Here is a 25,959-nt window from a genome sequence, read left to right as displayed (position 1 = left end):
CATTAGCATTTTGAGTAACATTCTTCATGATTTCAGACCAGAACAGAATAGATCCAAAATGGATCGAACATCCGCCTTAAGCACGTGTACAGACAAAGGAAATTTTGAAATGTTTGAAAGTTTTATAAAAAGCTCAAATTTAATCAGTTTATGAAGTACATTGTTTCCATAGAAAAAACGTTAACATATACACTTCACTTCTCAACTAGACTCTGTTTTGACTTAACATATATAGAAATAGACAAGCCCTTTCCGATCATTGCAGACTTAGATTGTAACTGTATCGTCTTTTAAGTTAACAAAGACCATATTGTAACGTCCCGACACTTCACTCTGAACTAAAGGAGTCTATCAGAATGGTGGAGTTCAAATATTGAAGTTTAATTTTTTTTTTGCATTGTTTAAATTTTTACTGACACCAAGTTCTACGAGTTTGTAAGTTCCAAGGAAATAAACTGTTTCTAGTTCACATCTCACAATGTATCGAGTATAATAGTCCCTTTTAACAAGATAATAAATTAATATCCTCCTACAAATAGCATGAACTTACCGGTACCCCATAAAATATAAGAAATTAAAAAAATATCACAATCATTACTTTTGTAAAGTCTGATTCATAGAAAACTTAGAAAATGTTTTAAATCTAAGTACATGTACTATCTGATACATGTAGATTAATTGAGTAGTTTTCCACATTTTGAACTTCAAGCAGTTTCAACGAAGTGAAAGTCCAAACAAATAGATATACTTCATCCGAAATATGTTAAAAGTGATCAAATCTTTTTTTTTTTTTTTGTTATTTTTTTTTTATTTCAAAAAGTGACATGTCAAGTTACATAATAAGATTTTTAGTCACATTCACAAACACATTCACACTTCCCCTCTGATTTTAAACAAGAATGAAATATAAAATATATAAAATTCAAGAAATATTTAAAGTTGGTGTTTTAATAAATGTTTATAACTCAAAAATATTAATCCATGGTGACCATAGATTATCAAAATTGTTCATTGTAAAATTTTGAATTGATATGCATTTTTCTACTTTGTACTTAAGAGTTAAATGATGTAGCAGCCCAGTAATCATAGGCATTTTGTTCTGCTTTAAACAAGAAAAGATATATTGCTTTGTATATAAAATAATGAAATTTATCACCTTATTATGATAAGAAAATGGCGTTTCACCTAAAATAATATTGCATTTGTTAAATCCAACTCTTTTAGAAGTTTTTGTAAATATGTGCACGCTAAGATTACTCCACAGTGAAGAAATTTTTGTACAATTTAAAAATATATGTTGTATTGTTTCTTGATCCTGTTTACAAAAGGTACAATGATCATCAGATAAAATACTTATTTTCTTCAAATAATATTTCACTGGAAGGATTCTATGTAGGATTCTATATTGTAAATATTGAGCAGAAGTATCCATAGTTGTTCTAAAACAGACCTTAAAAACATCTTGAACACAAATTTCAGATTCTAAAAACATTGATAGTTCCTGGTTCCATCTAAATATTGATGTAGGAATGATGTTGTTACTATTCAAATATCTATAAATTATTTTAGTGCACTTTTCATATACAATAGTATTTTCAAAATAAAAAGGAATCACTGGGGTACATTCCCTCTTAACAGATGATTTATCTATAGACATTGTTTTTAAAAACCTGGATATAGCACAAATAATATTGTTGTATTGCATAATGCAAACATTAGACAAATGAAATCTATTTCCAAAATCAGTAACATTCAAAAAATTTCCTTCATTGTCTAAGAAATCACAAACACTTTTAACGCCATTTACATACCAAGTCTTTACAAAAATTATTTTGTTTCCAATTTTTATATTTGGATTGTACCACACAGGTAAGTTCAGATACTTAGTTTTCATATATGAATTGTTGTTGAGTGTTTTCATGAAATATAACCATGAATTAAACACATCTTTCCAAAAAATGTTGTTATTTTTTACAATAAAGCAAGACACATACTCTTCACCAAAATCAAAAGCTTTATGCAATATGTCTTTACCATTAATTGCCAAAAAAAAATCTAACCATGGTTGATTACTTTTTGTTAATCTTTTAATCCAGGAGCATTTAAAAGATGTAATGAAGTTATTTATATCCCACATTTTTAATCCTCCTTGTAAAAAATCCTGAGTAATAACTTTCCTTTTAATTTTATCACATTTTGATTTCCATATAAACTCAAAGATTTCTCTGTTCAATAGTATAAAGTTTTTTTACTTGGATTTGGTAAAGATATAAAAAGATGGTTAAATTTTGGTAAAACTAATGTTTTAAGAACTGTAACTCTGCCAATAGGAGTAAGAACCCTTCTTTTTCATTGCTGAATTAATGCTTTGATCTTTGGTAATTGAACATTGTAGTTTAAATCAATAATTTTATCTAGTTCTACTGAAAAATTAATTCCAAGTAAATTGAAAGTTGTACAACCCCATTCAAGTTTCCAACGAGAATGATGGAAAACTTGATTAGAGAATTTTTTTGAACCTATCCAAACAATTTTAGATTTTGAGCTGTTAATTTTAAGTCCTGTAAATTTTGAGAAAAAATCAATTGTATCTAATGCTGCAAAAAGTGATTTAGGTGAACCGTAAAGGGCAAGCCAGGTATCATCTGCAAATTGGGATATTTTATGATCTGTTTTGTTAATAACATTTCCTTTAATACTTTGATTTTGTTTGATCATAATTGCAAGAATTTCTGCACAAAGAAGAAACAGATAAGGTGCCAAGGGATCTCCCTGACGATATCCTCTTTGGATATAAAACTGTTCGGATAAAAATCCACATTAAGGCACTGACGCACAAAATTTTGTATTTAAAATTTTTACCCATTCAATAATGTTTTTACCAAACCCAAAAAATTCTAATACTTTATACACAAAGGTCCAGGATATTGAATCAAAAGCTTTTTCGAAGTCTATAAGTACTAGCAATCCCAGTATATTTCTAGACTCAGTATATAAACAGTGTATAAAGAAATCTGGTATTTTCACCTATATATCTTCCTTTTAAAAATCCACGTTGAGTATTTGATATGATATTGTCCAGGGTTGATCTTATTCTATGACTAATACAACCTGATAAAAGTTTATAGAACACATTTAAAAGTGTGATAGGTCGCCAATTTTTCAAAATTCTCTTGGCTTATCACCTTTTGGTAAGCATGTAATTAACCCTAATCTTTGAGAAATGGGAAGTTCTTTCCTCTGAAATATGTCATTTATAGCAAGTACTATAAAAAGTTTTAAATCTGACCAAAAAGAATTTTAAAAATTCTGCGGTAAAGCCATCACTTCCTGGTGACGTATTGTTTTTCATGTTTTTTAACACCTCTAAGACTTCATTTTCCGAAATTTTTCCCTCAAGTGTTTTGGCAATATGATTTTCAAGTTTTGGAACCTCAGTAACTGTTATAATTTCTGCAAGATCTATGTCGAGAAGTTCTGCATCTACAGAAGTATAGAGAGATTTGTAATACATCCTGTTTTCATTAAAAATTTCTGACTGATTGTAAATAGTTTCATTTTCCTCTGTTTTAATCTTTTTGATAATCTTATTCAAATAATTACGGGATTCTAATTTACGAAAATATTGAGATGGTTTTTCTCCATATTCAACCCATCTGGCTCGGGATCTTATGATGTGACCTTGTAACTTTTCTTTTCTTAAATTCTCAAGATCTGTTTTTTTCTCCTCTATTGAATGTAGATTTAATGCATTCCCTGCCTCTAATTTTTCTATTTGTGCAATTAACAAGGCTTCTTCTTTATTTTTTTCTCTCTTTCTAAATGATGAATATGAAATAGCAATGCCTCTTATCTCCATTAGAAGGACTTCAAAAAATGTACTGTTATCCATATTTATTCTTTTCGTATTTGTTTCTAACAGATTTTATTGTTTCTTTCACTTTGATAACGTATGTTTTGTTTGTAAGTAAAGAGTTATTAAATTTCCAGACACCTTTCCCTTTCTTAAAGGTATTGAATTTTATATCGAGAACCACTGATGAGTGGTCCGATCTGTACCATGGTTTAATTGCTAAATTTTCAACCAAGTTGTACATATTTTCAGAAATTAAAATATAATCTAATCGTCCTTAACTTGTTTTATTGGAATTTTCTTTCGCCATGTAAACATTTTTAAATTTGGATTCAAAACCCTTAAGTAGTCTATTATTTGTAAGTCATTCATAATTTCTAAAAGTTTTTCTCTTGCCTTTGGATTGTTAATGTTACAATAATTTTCAGTATCTATTGAAGGGTCAAGAGCCAGATTAAAATCACCACATAAAATTTAATTATCATTATCAAATTCTAAAAATGTCTCTCTTACTAATTCATAAAACTCTGGATTGTCAGAATTTGGTCCATATATATTAATTAAAGTAACTCTATTATCCTTCGATTGTCATATCTAGAGCTAATAAATTACCATAATCGTCCTGTTTCTCCCTGTGAACATGAAATTCAAAATTGTTATTAAAGAGAATACTTACCCCTCTTGAGTTTGACTTGTACGAATTAAAAATGCATTTATATCCCCATTGTGTTTCAACATAAGGTTCTATTTCTTTAGTAAAGTGAGTATCTTGCTAACAGAGAATTCAGAAACCTTTTTTCTTATAATAATTTAAAACATCCTGTTTCTTGGTACCTGTTGCCAAGCCTTCACAATTCACCGTTGCTAGTTTAATTGAGCTACTTTTTTAGTTTGTACTGGTTTAGAAAAAAGCAATAAAGAGACATCGAATAAGTGAAAGCACCATCTTTCCAAATAATGAAAACACATAATGATATTAGAAAAGCAGGGGGACAGACACATTTACACAAAAAGTAAACATGATCTGAATTTAGGGAATATCGAGCCCGATCTCACAGTCAAAATGTGTAATTTTCTCAAAGTCCGCTCCGCTGCATATTTGAGTAATTATTCAGTGTACTTTTAATTTTTCAGACACGTTGTCCAAAATGTCAAATTTGTAGCGATTTCCCTCTTCGTCTAGGGCAAGCACTTTTCCATTATAATACCAAGCACTGTAAATTCGCGGATCATTGTTCAAGTCGCGCACCAGTTTAGCGTTCATTTGCGTTAGGTGATCGTGCATGGTGAAGATCTCTTTAAGATTTTCGTCAGCTCTGTTTTTGATTACCATGATCTTGATGTCGGTGTTTCGGAATTTTGCGATCACAGGTCGTGGTCCTCTTCCATCTCCCCCGGGAATCCGATGGATCGCCAGGACATCTGCGGGGTCAAGGTCAACGTTCACCACTTCCTTGAGTGTTGCGCAAAGCCTTTGTTTAAGATTTTTTTATTTTTCTCCTCTACCCAGTTCATAAATTTTATGTTAGATTTTTGGGAATACTGCTGCTTTTGATTAGCGAGGGTGATTGCAGACCCTGCAATAGATTCGCATGTCTGAAGCTGTTTCTTCAAATCCCTCGATTCCCTTGCCTGTGCACTTAGTTTTTCTCTAAGAGTGTCAAAATCAAGATTGAATCCATCCAAAATCTCTTTCGTTTGTGTTTGGAATTCTTTATGTTTTCTCTCTATTTTCATCTCGAATTCTTCCTTAACTTTGTTTTTAATACCCTTTTCGAAATCTTCTTTCATTTCTGAAATTATTTCTTTTTTATTTCACCTTTCAGTTCATTTTTCATTTCGAGCAAAATTTCTGAAACTATAAGTTTTACATCCGATTTTTTAACCATATATTCTCTGATCTCAGTGAGACTGTCCTGAATTTGTTTAAGATCGTAAGTAATATCATGATGTTCTGATTGACTATCGTCTTGATTGAGGGAGTGATCTCCGCTACTTGTTCTTGGTTTTTTCACTGCAGCTTTCTCAGAAACAACGGATTTTCTTATAGACATAGGTGCAGCTTTTAAATCTAGCTGCACAATTTTTTTTGGTTTTATTTGTTCTTTGTCTGGTGTTTTTTTTTTTTTGTTAGATCCCGCTTTATCCGAAGGCATCGTGAGTGAATGCGTGAGTGAATACGTCTTCACAATGAAGAACAATGAAGAATGTCTTAGATTTAAACAGTACACTTGTCACTAAGCCCAAAGTTAATGCAAAACTCACCAATATTGAGTATAAAACTCCTTTCCACAGAATTAAACACACTTAAAACCATATAAAAACAAGGTTTAGGAAATAAACAGCAGAGCCCAAAATTTTTCGTCAGTCACAGACCATCACGTGACCGGAACTTTTTTTTATCAAATCTTGTTTAATAAATTAACTCTTAAAATAGGTCTCCTAAGAAAATATTTCGTTTACAGTAAGGGGAAAATGTCTTTTAGACCAGAAGAATGGCTTTTTAAAAAGATATTATGTAATCAATGACACTTCATATATCATATAATCAATATTTACATGTACTTATCAACCGAATTCATAATTCGTCTTCATTTTTGTGTGATTTTTTTTGAGACAGATAAAAATAATTAATACGTATATTCCTTTCTTTACTAATAATTTCATAATTATTTAAAAGCATTTTCAATATTTTAAGATATATAAGTGACAAGATGCAACATACATGTACCTTCATGTTTTGTAGTTTTTAAAATGTGTTGCATGATGCAAGCTCCCTGTAGTTTTTTATTTAACAAATAACGAATAAAAAAGTGAAGTCGACAAATAACAATGTTGAACAATTTCTAAGTTATAATGGTCAATCTTAATATGTAACAGAACTCTAGATCGAGAATATCTATGGTAAGAAATCTGTGTAAAGTATAAATGTAGTGAATATGTTATGGAGGTCTACTTCAATTGTTTGTTTTATATTTTAACTTCAATAGTTCTATATAAAACAATTGGTTGCATGATAAATTATTCATTCTCAATTTATTTCAATAGATTATATTTTTTTTTCAAATTTATATTGCAGTAATTTTTTCAATAGTATAACTGATGAGCAAAATGATCTTCAATTGAGAAGGAACTTTTACAATTAATAATAAACATGAAATATACAATTGGATTTATACAATAATTAAACATGACACAAAGAAATGATATTCAATAGCTTGATTTAAAATTAAGCGAAAAACAAACAAATTATTTCCCATTTTCATAACACATGAACTGTATGATTATTCCTACAAGTACAGCTGGTATTATACTTAATATAAAAATAGCAATGATAATGATAAACGTAATTGACATAGAACGAGATATATGTGTGTAACACTGAGTTCTTGTAACAAACTGATGTCGCTTTATCGCTTTTATTTTCTTAAAATGAAAGAAAACTAAGCAGAATAAAGGCAAAAAGTACATATAACTTCCAAGCGCAATCTCAGTTATTAAACCATGTTTATATTCAAGTATACCTTTCAATTCCATAATTATTACTGTCCCGTAAGCACAAGCTGCAACAACACTAAATACCCAAAGAACAGCAGAAATTTTTCTAACTTTTCCACACGTTGTTCCAAGACTTTCAAGTGGTGACGATATTAATGCACGGCGAACATAAGCAATTAAAACTATATGCCAATTTGCTGCATGTTGGAAGAACATGGTAAAAATATAGTAAATAAACCTCTCCTTAAGATTGAAAATCGTAAAATACGATTTTAGACCTGATACAAACCGGGAACTAGATGCCAAAAGATCAGCAATTCCTAGGCAGGCAATGACTGTATAAGTTGGCGTATGCAAATTTCTTTTCGTAGAAATAAGTATAATTGTGAAACAGTTTCCAAAAGCCCCAAATATAAATATTATAATAGCAGAAAGGAAGGAAACAAAGGAGTCTTGGAGAAAATTGTCTGCATCTTTAATATCTGTCATATTATTTCCAGACATGAGGAAGCTCCTGTTGTGCACTTTACTTGAAAAAAACAAACAAATCTTCAGTTAAGGCAGTACTCTCCATTATACTATAAAATACAATAGAATATTGATACTCATTCATAATATCATCCATAATATTTTACACATATATGCATGCACGATGTAATGTACAGTGTTGGCCAATGAAGATCTATCTTCATATCATTTAATTTCTATAAAATACTTTATTCTGATTGGATAAAAATTTTTTTTGATAACTGCATCAATACAATCTAGAGTCCGCTTGCACTTAGCAGCCGGAACTACTTTGGCAGTCTTTATATGTATATTCCCGCTTCCAGATTACTTTATGAAGGAATAATTTTTAATACTTTTACTTTAATAAATATTTTCCTGAATTTCGAAACCCGCCCGTTACGTTTCTGGCTTATTTTCTACTTTCGTTTCTTTTTTTTAATTAACCCCCTTTGCTAAACAAACCACATCGTCTGCATAACAACAATACAGTTTTGTTAAAAAAGGAATGAAATTGACATACTTTTGTTAAAGATTTGACTTTAAGGTATCAGGTATGAACAACAGAACTCCGAAGAAATGTTTTTTATGCTAACAAAGCGGGAAAAACCGTTAAATCTGTTAAATTTTGGGAAACGAATGATCGAGAAAAACGACACTGCACGAATGAAGAGTGGATGGAATTCTTTCAATCTTACACAGTCGGCAGCAGACTCTTCTATGTTTACAGCATTGACAAGTTGTGATACGTAATTATATGTTCGGTTTGAAATTCAAATGAAAAGATGCACAAGTGAAATCCAAAATTTCTGTGACCTAGAACTGTTAGGATATTTGAGTAGCTTCCCATTGTTACATTTACGAACTTAGATAACTTACCGGGGAAAATAAACCCATTTGAATAATACAACAGGTAAGTTGTTTTTGTGTTAAAGATTTTGTAAATTATCTCAGAGAATGTTAGGAATGACAGAACATTATTTGAGAACGTTTTTTTGTTAAGTCTAGAGCATTTTGAATTTCAGCAACGTTAGGGTAACGTTTTTGTGATGTATTTTTGTGCATGGTTTTTGATGCATAAATTAAATGGATAAATGAAAGAAAGTTTTGTTTTATAATTTTAAAATCATAATTAAATGATAAGAAATGAATGTAATATTTTTTCCCTTGATCGATGCATCAAAGAAAAAAATTGGACCGAAAACTTTTTCATCAATGCGCGCGCGTAGCACATTGATGAAGTTTTATGTCCAATTTTTTTTATACATTGATCAAAAGAAAAAAAAATATTACATTCATTTATTAAACCAATGGTTAATTGATTGCTTACATTAAAAAGAAAATAGGATATTGTTAATATTTGGGTAGTATATCTTTTGTAAATTTGATCAAGATTCCAATTGACATAATTCTGGGTGAATTTCCGTCTATGGAACAGGAAATGTGTCGTTTTAATAATAATAAAAAAACCAATAACTAACAAGGAATTAATTGTTTGGGATTCCATGTACTAGACCTTTTAGTTACCACTTAGATATTGTCATGGAAGTAAAATTTGCTGATTAGCTTTTTTGTTTATTATAATAGATAAACAGGCTTCTATAACATAAGGCATAATATTAGATGTAATTTCTACTTTTAAAATATTTTCTTATATTTACGACCTACAAAATGTAATTTTCTACATATTATTTATTTTCTCTTAAAGGTCATAGCACATTTTAAAAGATTTCAGTACAGGTCTACGTAAGAATCAAACAGGAGGTGATACATGGGGTTCTAAGAAATTAATGATTTTTCACTCAGGTTTTTTCTCGGTGTATAAGACATGTATGTGAAAGGAAAAAAATAGGTCAGTGTTACTATTGAAACCTGGACAAAAAATTTCCCTAACAACGGGCCAATTTTTTATTATAGATTGACAAATTTTCACCCATTTTGAAGGTTTTATAGAAAAATTACTAATTATTTTCTTCGTTAGTGTCACAAGAAAGATACACTCTTGTAGTATTCTGCCAACGTAATAAAAAAGAAATGACATTCTTTATTATATTTACTATAGATATAGCTAAAGATACATGTTTCCTGTTTTTTGCGGATTCAGCATTTTGCTTGATTTTAGCAAATTTAATATCTACTATCTGTTGCTAAGCAACAGTATGGATGGTTTGATAAACTAAAATGGGGAAAATGTAAAGCATTAGCAGAAAAATCATGTAAATTGTAATCATTAAGTACCAAAACAATTTTTAAAATAATAAAATATAAAATAATCTAATAAAAAAACTTGTGAACCAATGACTATTTTACAATAAGTTATCTCCATGGCAACAGTACATTTTCCTTGGCAACAAAGCATTAAAAGTTATTTTTAGCACCTATTTATAGAATTTTTTAAAAGATCATTTGACTCTTACAGTTTTTTAGCTATTGCACGGGATCAGCATTGTCAAACCGGGCTTTTAAAAATATTTAGAGTTAATATATCCATATCAACAGCAGTTATCGACATAGCCACAATTTTTTTTTATATAGAATCAGTATGTGGCAATTCCTCTACAAAATATGTGTCTTTTAGGTTTTTAAGAAGGCAAAAACATTCTACAATGTACTTACATGTATTGAAATGAAAAATCTATAATAACTTGACGTATGTTTGTATTTTTTATTTTCACTTTCAAATGGTTAATCAATGACCTACTTTTCATACTTATGGCTTATTGAGACTCTTGAGTCTTCTATTTTTTGCAAAATCCTTAAATTTGGTATCATTACAAATATCTCTAATTTTAGATTTGTTAAAACGAAATATATTGAGATAAAGAACAGTATTTGAGCTCAAAAAAGGCCATTAAAGAATACCAAACACGGTGTATAGCAAACTAATTTGAAAAAGCATTGGAGTGATTTCATATTTTTTTAAATGCCCTATTTTATTTTGGTTAAACAAATGTAAATCGATATATCGATTAACAACATTAAGAATTTGTTAGAAAGAATTTAATTCAATTGTTGTAAAAAATTTCGATTTTTTTTCATAGGTCCTAAGTGGTTTTCCGTAGAGTGAGAAAGTTATACGAACTTAAAAAAAAAAAAAAACAATATGCTAGTACTGCTACCTGCAAGGCAAAAATTTTTGTGTTGCATATATTTATAATTCTCGGAAGCCCTGAAAAAAGAAAACATGGGCCTCGTGTAATTGGTTTTTTTTCTTTCTAAAATCATTTATGTTGACTTTGATTTAAAAAATGGAACGGCCTTGTGCTAATAATATAAAAAAAAAACGCTCTAATTGAAATAATCATATTCATTTGGTAGTTTCATATAAATATCAAGGGGATTGGACTATGTTATTTGATATCTCGAATTACAATTTGAAATCTGAAATTCTATGAAAACGAATTATTATAATAGAGATATCGAATTATCAAATGGATAGAAGGAAGTATAGTGATCTGTGAAAACGATTAATGTTTTGCAAGAAGGATATTGAGAAAACGAACAGTAATCAATTTCAAAGACCATAAAACAATACAAAATAAGAGCAGAGCAAACACGGACATCTGAAACGTCAGAGGTAAGATCAGGTGCCATGGAGGAGTGAGCATCCCCTGTCGACCGGTCACGCCCGCTGTGTGCTCCTTGTCTTGATTAGGAAATAACGGAAAAATCCGTCGTCAATTCAGTGTATAAATAATGGACTAACAATTAGTATGAAAAAGTCCGTCAGCATTTAACCCATTGATAAATGGTATTTTCTGACAAGGTCGTCGTATAAGCAATAGAACGTACGGGACGATGACTGCTGATATTCTCGTTTCATCAACTTGATTGTCAATAATTTTACCTCGTTTTAGAAATAGTTCATACGTAGAACAAGTTCTTGCGTATCGAATTAACTGAGATATATACACTCCGTATGCAGGTGATGAAGGTATATTGCTGTATAAGTTAGGGAAGTTGACGATAGAAAAAGCCATCAGGTTTATCATAAAGCTTGGTTGTTTGATTACCATTAACGTCTTGCAAGGAACCTAATGATATTCTGTGGAAACGGATGGTGAAATTCGAATCCCCAAATTAGTTTTTACTTTTTTGAGAAAGGAATGTGTCCCTTCAAGGATTTGTAAAGATTAGGTCTCAATTCCTTTTTCATTGTCTTGATTGAAACGTTTGTAACGACTTAAATCCGTACCATTCATTAATTTAATGTCTACAGGTTTTTAAATAACACTAACTTGACATTCCAGCTGAAATAATGATCATGAATTACAACTATATACATATGTGTGTATGTGCTGCAATTTTTTTTCCAATAGTTGAATATGGATAACAATTTTAATCTTTAAAGTTTTACAATAATTACATACCAATAATTAAGCCCTCCTTCATGTAATGCATGTGTCCATAAAGTTCTTTCCCCTAAACCGAGTGGTAGTCTGTTTACTTCAAATTTATCTGATCCTTCTGCTTCTGCATACAGAAGCCCAAACACTTCACAAGGATTTTTTTTAGATTAAAATATGTAAAATGGGGGTCTGCTTGTGAATTTCCTTGAAACATCAAATGGCATTGACTATGTTAACAATTGTATTGGGCTATGAAAAAAAATCTGCTGTTTAAAAACAAGCTATGTAAGTATACGAGTTGTTTTTGATGCATAAGAATTAACTTATGTTTTCTGTGACCTTTTGAACCACCTGTCACAACGGTGTATCTATGATCTATATTGCTAAGTCCTATTTAAATTTAAACTAACAAGTGGAAATTTCAAACAAACAAAATCTTTAGGGGCTCAGTATGGGATTGGGAGGGCGTGAGTGCGAAAATCGGATGCAACCGACCTAAGTCGATACAAACTTAATAGCAACTGTTCCTTTGCCAAGTGTTTAGCACTTGAAGTGAAAGTTGTGGGTCCTTCGGATGAAGTTTTACTGAATCATTATGTTTGTTTAATTGTATTCACATTTCAATCTATCAAGACACTTTTAAAAAAATTACGGCAAACTATTGACTTTCATTTTATTATATATCACAATTCCTACATCGTTGAAAAAGAACGATTGAATATAATGGCAAACCTTTAGAAAAGTTGGAAAAAACAGACATCTTAAAGTTTGCAAATAAGCAATGAATCAATAAATAATAAATATAAACTTTCATTTTTAAAATGCAATTATTAAAATTTAAATTTTCTATATCTAAATTTAACACGCGAAAGATAACACCTTTTCATTTCTGCTAAAACATAATAGAAAAAAGTCCTCAAAAAATACAACTCATAATTCAAAATATAAAAGTATTGTCAAGATAAGTTGTTGTGTTAAGGGAAAACAATTGCAAAAACAAATGAAGTTTATTTTTGTTCTAAATAGATTAACAACCTTCGTTTTTTAAGTGAATATAAGATAAATTTGTCCATATGTCATTTTCATCAATGCACTTATTTGCGTAAACAAAAAATTCTAGTTTAGTGCAGCATTTAATATGTATTTTTTTAAATAAAGGAAGAAAAATGCGAGTTAAGTTCACATATGTGTAAAACAAGCTAGTTTATTTAAGGTAAGCGCTACTTGCTCAAGTTACTATCCACCATAATTATCTATGGTGGATATCGAAGGCTTTGTATATCTTTGTGACAGTGCGTATATATGATCAGGTAGTTGTCTCAGTTTTAATAAAGGGCCAACGTAGGTTTTTTTCTTTCAATCTTTGCTACCTAAATTGTGAGACTGATATAAACCGAAACATGTACATTTACTTCCTTTCGTATAACGTTGGTGGTGCTCCTCATAATGATATGGTGTCATTTAATAATGACTTCGCAGTCTTATTCAAAGAAAACGGTTTGTTTATTGTTCAAAGTCTCTCAATAGAATTTTTGCTCGTAATATGAAAGAGATGTGTCAGACTATGTGTTTTTTTTAGTTTACTTGGAAACATCTTGTCGACATATAAGTTGAACTAATCATTGTTGATTGTTAAACGTTATAGATATATTTAAATGTTTAGTCGAAGGCTACAGCAACTGCTCCCTTCTTATGTATAATACTTTGATGGAATCCTGCTTTCTATGAATACAACAACGTTTTTTTTTTTTGCTTCTTACAAAGGAACTTTGTAAGGTTCCCATCTGTTTACCCAATAGCAATCAAAATTTTATCAAAGTATTCACACCTGTATCTGCAAAACATAGATATGATTCAGTATGGCAGGAGATGTCTCTATATAAAGGAACATTGTTCGAATGGGCGTAAAACAACATGCAACAAATTGATATGGGTTTATATCAACCAAGACCTTGTTTTGGAGGACGTTATTTTCGTAGACTAACCCCGCGCTATTGTGTTTCCTTCATATAAAATTAAACTTAAAATTCCATTTCTTATCGCAGCCCGATCATATGCCCCTTTGGCATTGATTCAATTGCAATTTAAATTTTTAGGCTTGTGTATTTATTTAAGTTTTCACATCCAGTTATTAATTTTAATTATTAAACTGTTTTTAATACATGTTTTATATTAAACTTAAATATGCATTAATTTAATTTGGATAGTTAAATCATGGATGAGTAAAGGAAAATAACACTATTTCTTAGTACAAGTATATTATCATAAAAACTCTAAATATGAAGAGTCTAAAAATGGTAAATAAAATTTTATTCCCTGTGCCCAGTTAAATTATAATCTTCAACGTATTTCAAAGTAAGTAAATAAAAATAAATTGGTAGTTTCCTTCGAAATAGATGTGCTGTTTTTTTTTCTAAAAAACATATACCACTTCCTTTTAATAATTGTTATTTTGTACACTTTTTCATTCACTTAGCCATGCCTTCATGGCATTTTATATAGCATAGTCATACATGTATAGACTAGTTTTGGTTCTTGCATGTAGGCTTTATTTAAGAGTCATTCAGGAATTAATTTATTTATAAATGATTGATTGTTTGTTTATTGTTTAACGTTCATCTCGATAACTTTCCCTCATATGGGGACGTCACCGTATGCCGGTGAAGGGCTTCAAAATTTGACCTTTACTCGGAACTCAGGGCCATTGACCAGTGAGGGATCTTTATCGTGCCAGCGCCTACTGTAACACGGTACCTACGTTTTTAAGGTCATATTCGAAAAACCCGTGACTTTAACTTCAAGTGCTGAGCACTTGGCGAAGGCATCGTCCCTACCTACACTGTATGTTTGCGTCTTAGGAATGATGTGAATGCGAATCCAACCCAGGTCTCCCGATCACGATTGATTGATTGATTGTATATTGTTTAATATCCCTCTTGAGAATTTTTCACTCACATGGAGACGCCACAACTTGCCGGTTGAGATTTGCAAATTTTGTCCTATACTCGGCATTTAGAGCCATTGAACAGGGAGGGATATTTTTCGTGCTAATATTAACCTAACTGCGACACGGGACCCCGGTTTATACGGTCTCCGCTCTACGACTAGGCTACTGTGATCGGTAAATCAATTTATAAAAAGTTCAGTAAAAGTATATCTTTCCATAAACTGCTTATTTTATTTATATGTGTTCAGAGATTTCATTCGCATTTATTTGAAGAAAACTGAAAAATAAATTTCCGTTCTATAAGATGAACTCTGTCTGGCGCTAGAGAGGTAAAACAGCATTCACTTTGAAAGGATGACCGAGTATTTTTTTCGTCAGAAACTATCTTTATTTTTTTTTATTTTAATTAACATATATAATAAAAGATGAAAGGTGATTTTTGTTAAACCATTTTTTAAAGAAGGAAATATTAGGAAAATGTATCTAGAATGCATCGAACGCTCAGAGATAATAGATAATTTCATAAAACAAACTTCTTTCATACATTTGCGTACAGTTTATACTGTAGTAGTAGATTTCAATTTAACTCATGTCTAAATGTCCCACATCTGTTGAGAAATTTCGTGTAGAAGAGGTAAACAGGAAATAAATGATCGGGTTTATACAATTATTCAGCATTACACCAAGATTGGATATTGAATATCTTATTTTAATTCAAGAACAGAAAACATACTCAGAATTTCAAAACCTAAAGACGTAATGTAGTGTTTCGTGTGTAAAGTGCAAGGGAGGTCACTACTTGTGAACCCCTGCCGGTGTAAAGACGAATAATGACCCCCATCGAATAATGACCGGGGGTCATTTTTCGACAGCGAAAAATACGTCCGGCGACGTCACTTACGGTCGAACCGGAAGTAGTCAGAAAATTCATATTTTTGCTCTTTTTGACAGGTTTTTGGGTAACATGTGTCACTAGAAGCTTAAATATTAATTTTCCGTCCATCGTTGTCACTTCCGGTCAAACCGGAAGTACCAAAGAATGGCTTAATTTTGCTATACTTAACATAGATTTGGAGGATTAGCCCATTTTTGGACTTCATTACTCTTTTTTTTTAAATGAAAGTTACTTCCGGTCAAACAGGACGGAAGACCTACTCGTTGCCTTGCAACGAGCTCGGCTCTAGTTTATTATTATCTTTTTTGTTTTGATTTAACGTAATGTTCTTTTTTTTGGGGGGGGGGGATAAAAATTTCCTCCTCTTTCATTGTCAAATAGGATTTGCAAACTAACAAACTAAAAGTTGAAATGACGGAAAATTTAATTTTTCCTATATGTTAAAGAGTATTTAAACCTGATTTTTGCATGGTTTGATTTCTAAAAACAAGTGGAATATCATTCTTTAAGCAAACATTATAAGGAGGAATATTAAAAAGAAATTTTATTTACTTGACAATTAAAGAATCTCTTTTCAAACACAATTTTAGCATTGAAAGATCGTGAATCTCTTAATTATTTCATACGACTTTTTGTATTTTTCTGGTTACAGAAAATATAAAATTAGTTTCGCTGTAAAAAAGATATCAAAGAGTGTATATTTTGTATCACTTTAAAGGGGGTCATTTTTCAAAGGGGGTCATTATTTTATAGGACTAACATATAAAATAATGACCCCCTAGGACCCTTTTTCTACAAAAAATGATTTTTTTCTACGGGTGGGGGTCACTTTTTGTTGTTGAAAAATGACCCCCCGGTCATTATTCGATGGGGGTCATTATTCGTCTTTACACCGGCTTGTACCTGTGATATAAACGGATAACCCTGAGATGCTGCAAATATGTACAATGCGCAGTCTTAATCACTTGGTATAGCGTATTTGAGGTTTCTACTGGTAGCGAACAAGTGACACTGGTAGGGAAGAGTCCACACACCGACGAACTTCCACAAGAGACAAACAGGAATAACCGCACACTTGCCCTTGTGCGGTGACAATCAGGGATGGTTGCAAACTTGAAACTAAAATACGGTTCTAGTATTTAGACACTGGTTGGGATGTCCGCACACCAATGCTCTGCTACAAGATTCAGCCAGGGATGTCCACACACCTGATTTCGCGCAACAACAAGCAGGGATGTCCACACACCTGATTTCGCGCAGCAACAAGCAGGGATGTCCACACACCTGATTTCGCGCAGCAACAAGTAGGGATGTCCACACATCTGATTTCGCGCAGCAACAAGCAGGGATGTCCACACTCCTGATTTCGCGCAGCAACAAGCAGGGATGTCCACACACCTGATTTCGCGCAGCAACAAGCAGGGATGTCCACACACTTCATTCAGAGTCTGGGTGACCACACACTCTAGCAATAAGCAAGGATGACTGCACACATATCACTGTCGATATAGGTAGGGAAATCCACACCCTTACATGTACAAGCAAGGTCTGTTAAGTAGTTAATCCAGAACCTCTTTATTATAATCGCCAGTAAAAACCCTATATATTCCAAGTACCATATATTATACATAGTGATCATTTATTTACAAACTAATATAAATACTAATTAAGACTTCATTAAACACACTTTAAGTTACCCAGCTAAAGTAACATACAATGATTATAAATGATAACTTTATTCTAATTCAACACTAATTAAGTATTCATTATTTACATATATTTGCATATACATGTATATAATAAGTAACATAAAATAACAAGGGCGATAACTCACGCAGTGCTGAAAATACAGAAAAAAAAGATTTCCGCATGTATATGTATATTCCGCATGTATATATATAACGGAGTTGAACAGACAATAAATATTGCACTTATAATGATAAACATTATAGACATTGAATGTAACATATGTGTATACGTTCATTCAGATGGACATTGTTGCTGCCTCAATTATCTTATTTTCTTAATATGAAAAAACACGATAAGGATCAAAGGCAAAAAGTAAATATAAGACAATAGTACAAAATCTGTGATAAAGCTATCCTAAGATGTCAAAATAACTTTTGAGTTCCAAAGTTATAATTCATCCATAAATAGACGCCATAGTAGTACTAAGTACCAAATTAACGCTAGATATCTGAAAAACCTATCGACACGTGATTTCAGCACTTTGAAGTGGTGACAAAAACTATTTACAACGTAAATATACAAACAAAAATATGTGTAAATTAGCTGCATGTAGGAAAAAAGATAACTATTATGATGTATATTACAATTTCCATGTAAATTTTGAATATTCCAAAATAGTAATGTAGTAGTAAAACAAATCGGGAAAAAGATGCTAGAACGTCAGCAATTCCCATGCGTAAGTTAGTATCTGTAATTCTTTCTAGTTAATCCAATTATGAGCAATGCTTTTGCAAAAGTTAAAGTCGCTTATGGTATTGTATTTTTATAGTTTTTGATTTTCTTATGCGCTGCTTCATCCTCGGAATAACTTGGTAGCCTCCTGTTGTTTTCTGTATTGTGTTTATTTATTTTAAATTTTTAAATTTTAAAAAGTGAATGGGATCGGGCAGCAGGCAAAACCTATTTTAGCCCTCCTACAAAGTCAAGATGAACACACACAATATTTAGGTATGAAAATAAAAAGACAAACATATTTAAAAAGAAACAAGAAAAAGAGTAGAAAAAAAATTACAATGTTGTACCGTTTAGGAAATGTTGACAGAAGTAACGTACAGTGTAAAGTGTAAAACGTTTGGTTGCTGCGATGTAAGCATGTACATTTTCAAATATTTGAATATTAATACACTGTACCGAGTCCATGATTAGGACTACTTATTGCAAACGGAAACAAATCAAGTTCATGAATTTGATTTCAATCAAGAATATTTTGGATTGTTTGGAAGAGTACATTTCATGTAGAGGTATATTTCTGGTGCTGTGTTTAGTTAGAGATTTCAGCAATGCCATGCTCAATATTATTTCAAGCTTATATAAAAATTATTAGCTTTTAGTAAATCTAGCATCTATTCTAAAATGAATTGAGTCAGTATATCTGTAAACTGTTATTGTTACGGCGTTATATACTATTTTTCAATCCATTAATTTTTTGTAATTTTGACAGTAGAATATCAGATCCGTCTTCAGAGTTTGTCATATTTAGGAGTCTTTGTCATTCTCAAAGGGAATTATGACACACGTACTATTTACGTCCACATGTATGTTTACTCATATACATCTTTTGGAATAACCTACATATATCTACTAAAAGGGTTAAAAATTGAATTCATTAAACTAGATTAGTGCCATGATACAGTAGTATCCATTATGCTGTTATCGCCTAAAGTATCTCTTGAGAGGTATACGTAAGTATAAGAAAACGCGTCTTTTCAGCTTAAGTCTGTCTCACCTGATAATAAATTATCTCTGAATCGACAAACAACGGTTCAGAAACTTTCGGACAGGAGGGGAAAACATGAAATAAATTATTGGATTTATGCAATTATTTAACATGACGCAAATGTAGGAGATTGAATAGCTTAATGAAAAAGGATAATGCATGCAAATACCGGTAATTGAATGGTAATTTTCTTTCCAGCATATGTATTGTATGATGACATGCACATATGATGGAGTTGTACTGATGACAAATATGGCAATGATGATAATAAACATAAAAGACATTGACTTAGACATATGTGTATAACGCGGTGTTCTTGTTGTTTCGGATTTATGTTGCTTCATCGTTCTTATTTTTCTAACATGAAAGTAAACTATGAGGAATAATGGCAAAAAGTAAGTATAAGACCAGAATATAATTTCAGTGAGCAAACTGTCTTCAAGTGAAACAATACTTTTGATTTCAAGTATCATTATTGTACCGTAGGCTGACGTCACAACACCACCTGCTATCCAAATAACGATGGAAATTTTCAAAACCTTTCGACACGTAATTCCAATGCTATGAAGTGGGGACGAAATTAATTTACAACGCAAATATGCAAATAAAACTACATGGAAATTTGCTGCATGTAGGAAAAACAAAGTAATAATGCCATATACTGTAATTTCCATCGAATTTAAAAAGTCAAAATATTGGTTCAAATGTAAAACGAATCGGGAACAGGATGCTAGGAGGTCAGCAATTCCAAGACAAGCTATGGCGGTGTATGTTGGCGTGTGTAAGTTTCTTTTCACAATAACTAACATAATTGTAAAACTGTTTCCAATCACTCCAGTTATGAGTATTAACGTAGCAACAACTAAAGTAACTAAGAATTCCGTTGGAAAATCATTGTTTCTAGAAGTGTTGTACGTAACGTTATCCTCCAGCTCTAAGTCACTGATGTTGTAATTCTTGCTTAAAGGAAATAGGCTTTCAACTGTTGTGTTTCTGTCCATTTCTAACAAAAGAAAGGAAAATGAATGTATGGACTCAGGAAATTCATTTTACACGTGCATGTATATTTTTAAATGGTGTTCAATAAAACCAACATTGGGAGGTTGACAAAACACGGATAAGTCACGGAATACGGATGCACGGAATACGGAAATAAGTTTACAAAATACGGAGAAATCACTGATAAATTTTTATGTACGGAAAGTTTAAATTAAGGATAATTTTATTTCTGCTATTCGGTAGTAATTATTATCATTTTACTTTTTGAGTTTACGGAAATCCGTATAGCTTAACTGTATACGTAACAATGGTATCCACGGTGACGTCACAAATAGAGCTAGGATTTGGCGCGAGATGGATGACGATAAAGCTTCAGAAGTTCAACCTATAATTTCGAATAGACACTCTAGCCTTAGTGATAGAGATGTTGAACATTTAATATTATATAAAGAACATAATTCACAAATGCCATTTCGCCCAAAAGGTGGCAAAGTTTATGTTTTTCATCCAAAAAATGAAATGGAGAATAGAGATTGGGTTGCAGATGGACATAGGTATATTTCAAATATTTATAATTAATAAATATAGAGCTGTAAAAAACTGTTCTTATATTTTTATCTATTATTCTATCGATTGTTTTCTCTTCTTTATCTGCTATCTCTTATCTTCTTTCTTTCCTTTCTTATACGTAGGTTTTCATGTGAAGGAACCCGGAAAGTGAAAGGAAACTCCGGAGAATTAAAAAAGTATTATTACTATTTGCATATTGCTACGGAGGGGAGAAAAAGAAGAATTACAGACAAAAGGTTTAGGAAAGAGGTGTATGTTCCTTTATCATCGCACGGAAATGGCACAAAACAGACAAAAATTTCCGTGAGAATTAAACCCTCCGTGATCAAACAAATTCAAGAAAATGTTAAGACCAGCTTTGGATTATGTTTACAACTATGAATGTAAATTTTGCGTCCTCGTGCGTTAAACTTTATGATAGCGCAATGTCAAACTCAATTTCATCAGCCGTTCAAATGAGCATTGCTAATATAATGCATTCTCCAGAGGAAAACATTACAGTTGACTTTATGAATTCTGATGTCCAGAAAAATTGCAACGACTGTGGTCGCTATGCCATTGCAAACGCAGTAGAGATATGTTTCGGTGGACTTCCAGAAAATACTCATTTCCACACTGAAGCAATGAGGCCCCATTTGATGAAATGTATCACTGACGGAATTTTCCGTAAATTTCCGTCATCTCCGTGTAAACGCCAACAGTCAATAGAGTTTACATTTGACATGAAGTTGTTTTGCACGTGCAGAATGCCTGAACATGGATTCATGTTTAATTGCACTAAATGTCGCCAGTGGTTTCATCCACGATGTCAAAATACAACACTTAGTGAAAAACAAATTAGAAAGTCTAAAACCATCAAATGTATGGATTGTAAGAGTTCATAAGTTTATTAAATAATTCTTTGTTATCAAATATTGTAACATTTTCTTCCGATAAATAAATTCCGTGAATATTACTTACTGTTTTATTTTTATTTATAGATCTCACGGATTTTTTTAATGTACGGAGATGCACGGACGGATTTATCATCCGTGCAAAAAACAATCCGTGATTTGTACTATTTTCTATATTTCCGTGCATCCGTGATTCCGTGACCTGTCCGTGTTTTTTAAACGGCGCCAACATCACTGTAACAATAAAATCAGTTTAATTACTAGTGTGCTATGCTATTAGATTTGTCTTAAAAGGGGAAAGAAGTAAAGATAACAAACAGTGGATGATCTAAAAAACTTACTCTGTAAAGAGGACATAAAAAACTTTGGAAATAGCACAGGTGGGACCAGGTGTAAAGAAGGAGAGGGTATCCCCTGTTGACCGGACACAAGCGCCTTGAGTCCTTGTCTAAATAAGGTAGACGGAGCATCTCATAGTTAATAATAGAATATATATATATATATTATTTATAACAGTAACCTGATCCGAAGGGTCGTATCACGTCGAGTTGACAGGCGCGGATCATCAGATCTAACGAGACACGAAGCGTCGAGTTTGATCTGATGATCCACGCCTGTCAATGAGGCGTGATACAGCTCTTCGGATCAAGTTACTGTTATAATGATAAATTTATTATATACCCCCTTATAACTACTAAATATAGCAGAAAAAAACTTTACAGATCAATTGTATAATATTTATCCATAAAACAAAGCATAATAACAAGGGACTTTTTAACGCGCAAGAAAAATAACGTCATGTTTTTGCGTACTATGTCATCAGTTTCAGAGAGTGATGATATGGATTCAGAAAACCACAGTGTGGTGTTCCGGAAAATCGGATCAAACTCTGTAAAATTAACAGTAACAAAAACAAGGAAATTGATGGGTATATAATAAATGAAACACATCAGCTAAAGATCCATATAGGTTATACTTGTTAACAAGGTCATTATAAGGAACATGGATGGAATTTACAAAATGCAAACTGAAAACGAGGTTGGTTAAATCATCAACTCATCTGTCAGTGTTGTTACTCAGTTAAAACATTGATCGTACTTAGAGTATGCTCTTTAGTAACAAAAAAAAACTTCAACACGTTACCTCTATAGGCAGGTTTAAGCGGAATATGAGTAGATGAGTAAGGAAGTTAAATGATAGAAAAGATGAAACCATCTCGTTTGTCTTCGTGGTATCTTTTATTTCAAATTTACTTGGATATATCGTGTTGGCATATGGCTTGATTTTATTAGCGTGTTACCTATAAGGAACTCCACAACGTTTTAAATATCAATTTCAGAATAGATTATCTTGTCGATTACGTATCACAATATATGTAAATTTCGAAGTTCAGTTTTTACCTAATAGGTAACTGTCCATGATATTAAGGGACTCCGACCCTCAGCCAGGAAAAACAACTCTTTAATTTAGAATATAATTTAAAAAGTCTTTAAATTAAGCTTGAAAATTAAATCTTTTTATGCAACAATTTTCATTGTATGCCTCTCAATGTGCTTCAAGGTTCTTTGAACTTCTCAGAAAGGTCTAATTAAAAGTAGAATTTTTTTATCCCGAAAAAGCATTTTTAGATACCAATGTTTATTAACATAGTATGAAATTAGAAGTGATTTATGGAGCTTTGCAAAGATCCTTGAAGCACATTGAGAGGCATATAATGAAAATTGTTACATGAAAATATTTAATTTTCAAGCTAAATTGAAAGACTTTTTGAATCAAATTATAAATTAAAGAGCCTTCCTGGCTGAGGGTCGGAGTCCCTTAAGAGTTAAGCTAATAATTGATTGCAAAGAATAATTGTATAAGAGAAAGAAAAGTTGTACATTTTTAATATTATTTAGTAGTGATAATGATGTACCCTTCAAACAGAGATGATATTAAACCAACTTGTCTGCTTCAAGCATAACATACGTCCATGTCGTCATTTTAATTAAAGCTGACATGAACTCTTAAAAAGGCTTCATTTTTTTTATCCTTGTACGACTTACTACATTCCTGTACGCCTTTGTCCGCCATATTTCCTCGATTCCGCCATTTTTAATCGAAAGTTTTTGGCCACCAGTACCTGATATATAAAGCCTGGTACATTTGTTTCACTTGAGTGATTTTTTACCCTGGCTGCCGACATGTACACATCTCCGATAGTATAGTATTTAAAAATCCATATACTGACGAAATACTAGTACATATTTTAAAAATGCAACCAAAACTAGAACTATACTGACAGTAAATTATTTTGAGTGCATTTGCTGCAATAGAAAAAAAAGAACACTAACACGGAATACATTCACGTACAGCAAAAGCCGTTTGGACATGCACGCGTGCAAGTCGAGAAAACGTATCGAACGCAGTGATAAAAAGTAATTTACCTGAATACTGCTATCGTTACAGGGATGTGCACATGTCGAAAGAAATATCCCATTTTACTTTTATTGAAATATGCATCTCAGAAATCATGTATAATCCATTGCTAACTCAACAGTAAAAATTGTCACTACATAGCACTTGGACACACATGGTCCATACCGATCAGTTTATTTGGTCAAGGAAAATTTCAAAGGTGGAAACCTTACTGGTATTTTGGTTGACTGAAAAAAATTGCAAATATTTTTTTTCCAGAAATAAATAATAGTCTGGTATGTAAATATTGTAAATAAAATTTATGAACATGGCTTAACTATATCAAATTTATTATATAGCATGCATCATTACGAATCTTTCATCTTTTGAAGAGTTTTCTGTGAAAGGGGGGTTAAAAAACATGCATAACACTCTACTAAAAATAATTTAAACAAATGTTTGAAAAAGATCGGATGTCTCCACGATCAATTATTGCCAAATAAATGCTGTGTACTGGCATATTTTTAAAAAAAAAATATATAGAACCTAATACAACTTGATTTAAAGTTATTTATAATTTTATACACAATAAACGAATTTGATTCTGTGGTACATGAATGATCACAATAGAATTGAATGTGAATTGTATTAAATTTTCTTGACATATAATACGAATGATTATATGTCAAAGCATTTTGGAATAACAAATTATTAAGTTGTTATAACAAATTATTTAAACTTGTTATAACAAATTACTAATTTGTTTTATCAAATTAATTAGTATTCTGTTATAACAAATTATTAATCTGTTATAACAAGTTACTAATTTGTAATAACAAATTATTTGCGGCCCTAATACGCTTCCGTATACGTAGAATTGCACATTCTACCTAAATTTAGCTTTTTTTTATTCCTCTTGTCAAAATATTTTTTTGTCCAGATTCCTTACCTGAGAAGGTATTTGAGAAAGTTCCCAATACTCTTCATAAAACCATTCAAGCGTAACGACCGCATTGGGGTATAATATCGTTACAATAAGACCAGGTATCTATAAAAAAAAATATATGGCGGAATACGGTTATAGCCTGGTTCCCTGTTCCTGTTTTGCTTCATGTACTCCGCGTCACTGGGCAAGGATGAGACAGGGGACCAGGCTAAATACGGCTATAGTTGGTATGAAATAAGTCGTACAAAGATGAAAATGTTGCGTTTTTAAGAATTCATGTCAGCTTTAATTCATCACCTCTGAGTTCAAGAACGATGGATGCCTTTTAACTTTGTAACTTTTTTAATAAATTTCTAAAGCACTTATAATATTCTACTTATAGCATGGCGTATGGCATGATCTTCGACAGAAACCATAATAGCAATAAATCAAAATATCGGGGCTCCAGTATTAAAGATTGTTTTTCAGATTATTGTTTTTGGTCTTAATTTTTTAATATATTAACATCATCGTTAATTACATATCTAGTGTAATTTAGTTGAAAAAAGAAGAGCAAGAACACGTAAGAGGCTTTTGTTTCAGATGTTCAACATAATAGGTACAGTAATATTTGCTTAAAATTGGAAAGTTTGTAAGCAA

General features: G+C 31.5%; 1 protein-coding gene across 1 annotated transcript; it reads right to left on the bottom strand.

The window, feature by feature from the left end:
* Positions 1 to 18,737: 18,737 nt before the first annotated feature.
* Positions 18,738 to 25,388, bottom strand: LOC134231981 (melanocortin receptor 5-like). The gene is made up of 3 exons (XM_062713930.1): positions 25,324 to 25,388; positions 22,319 to 22,425; positions 18,738 to 20,518 (listed from the first exon to the last, which is right to left on the bottom strand). Exons 1-3 carry the CDS (start codon positions 25,386 to 25,388, stop codon positions 19,536 to 19,538), a joined length of 1,155 nt encoding a protein of 384 aa, XP_062569914.1. The 3' UTR covers positions 18,738 to 19,535.
* Positions 25,389 to 25,959: the final 571 nt, after the last annotated feature.

This window comes from Saccostrea cucullata, unplaced genomic scaffold (genome assembly GCF_032062105.1).
Source record: "Saccostrea cucullata isolate Sc308-1 unplaced genomic scaffold, CSIRO_AGI_Scuc_v1 ctg4410, whole genome shotgun sequence".
Classification (NCBI taxonomy): domain Eukaryota; kingdom Metazoa; phylum Mollusca; class Bivalvia; order Ostreida; family Ostreidae; genus Saccostrea; species Saccostrea cuccullata.
This window is presented reverse-complemented; position numbering and strand designations above follow the sequence as displayed.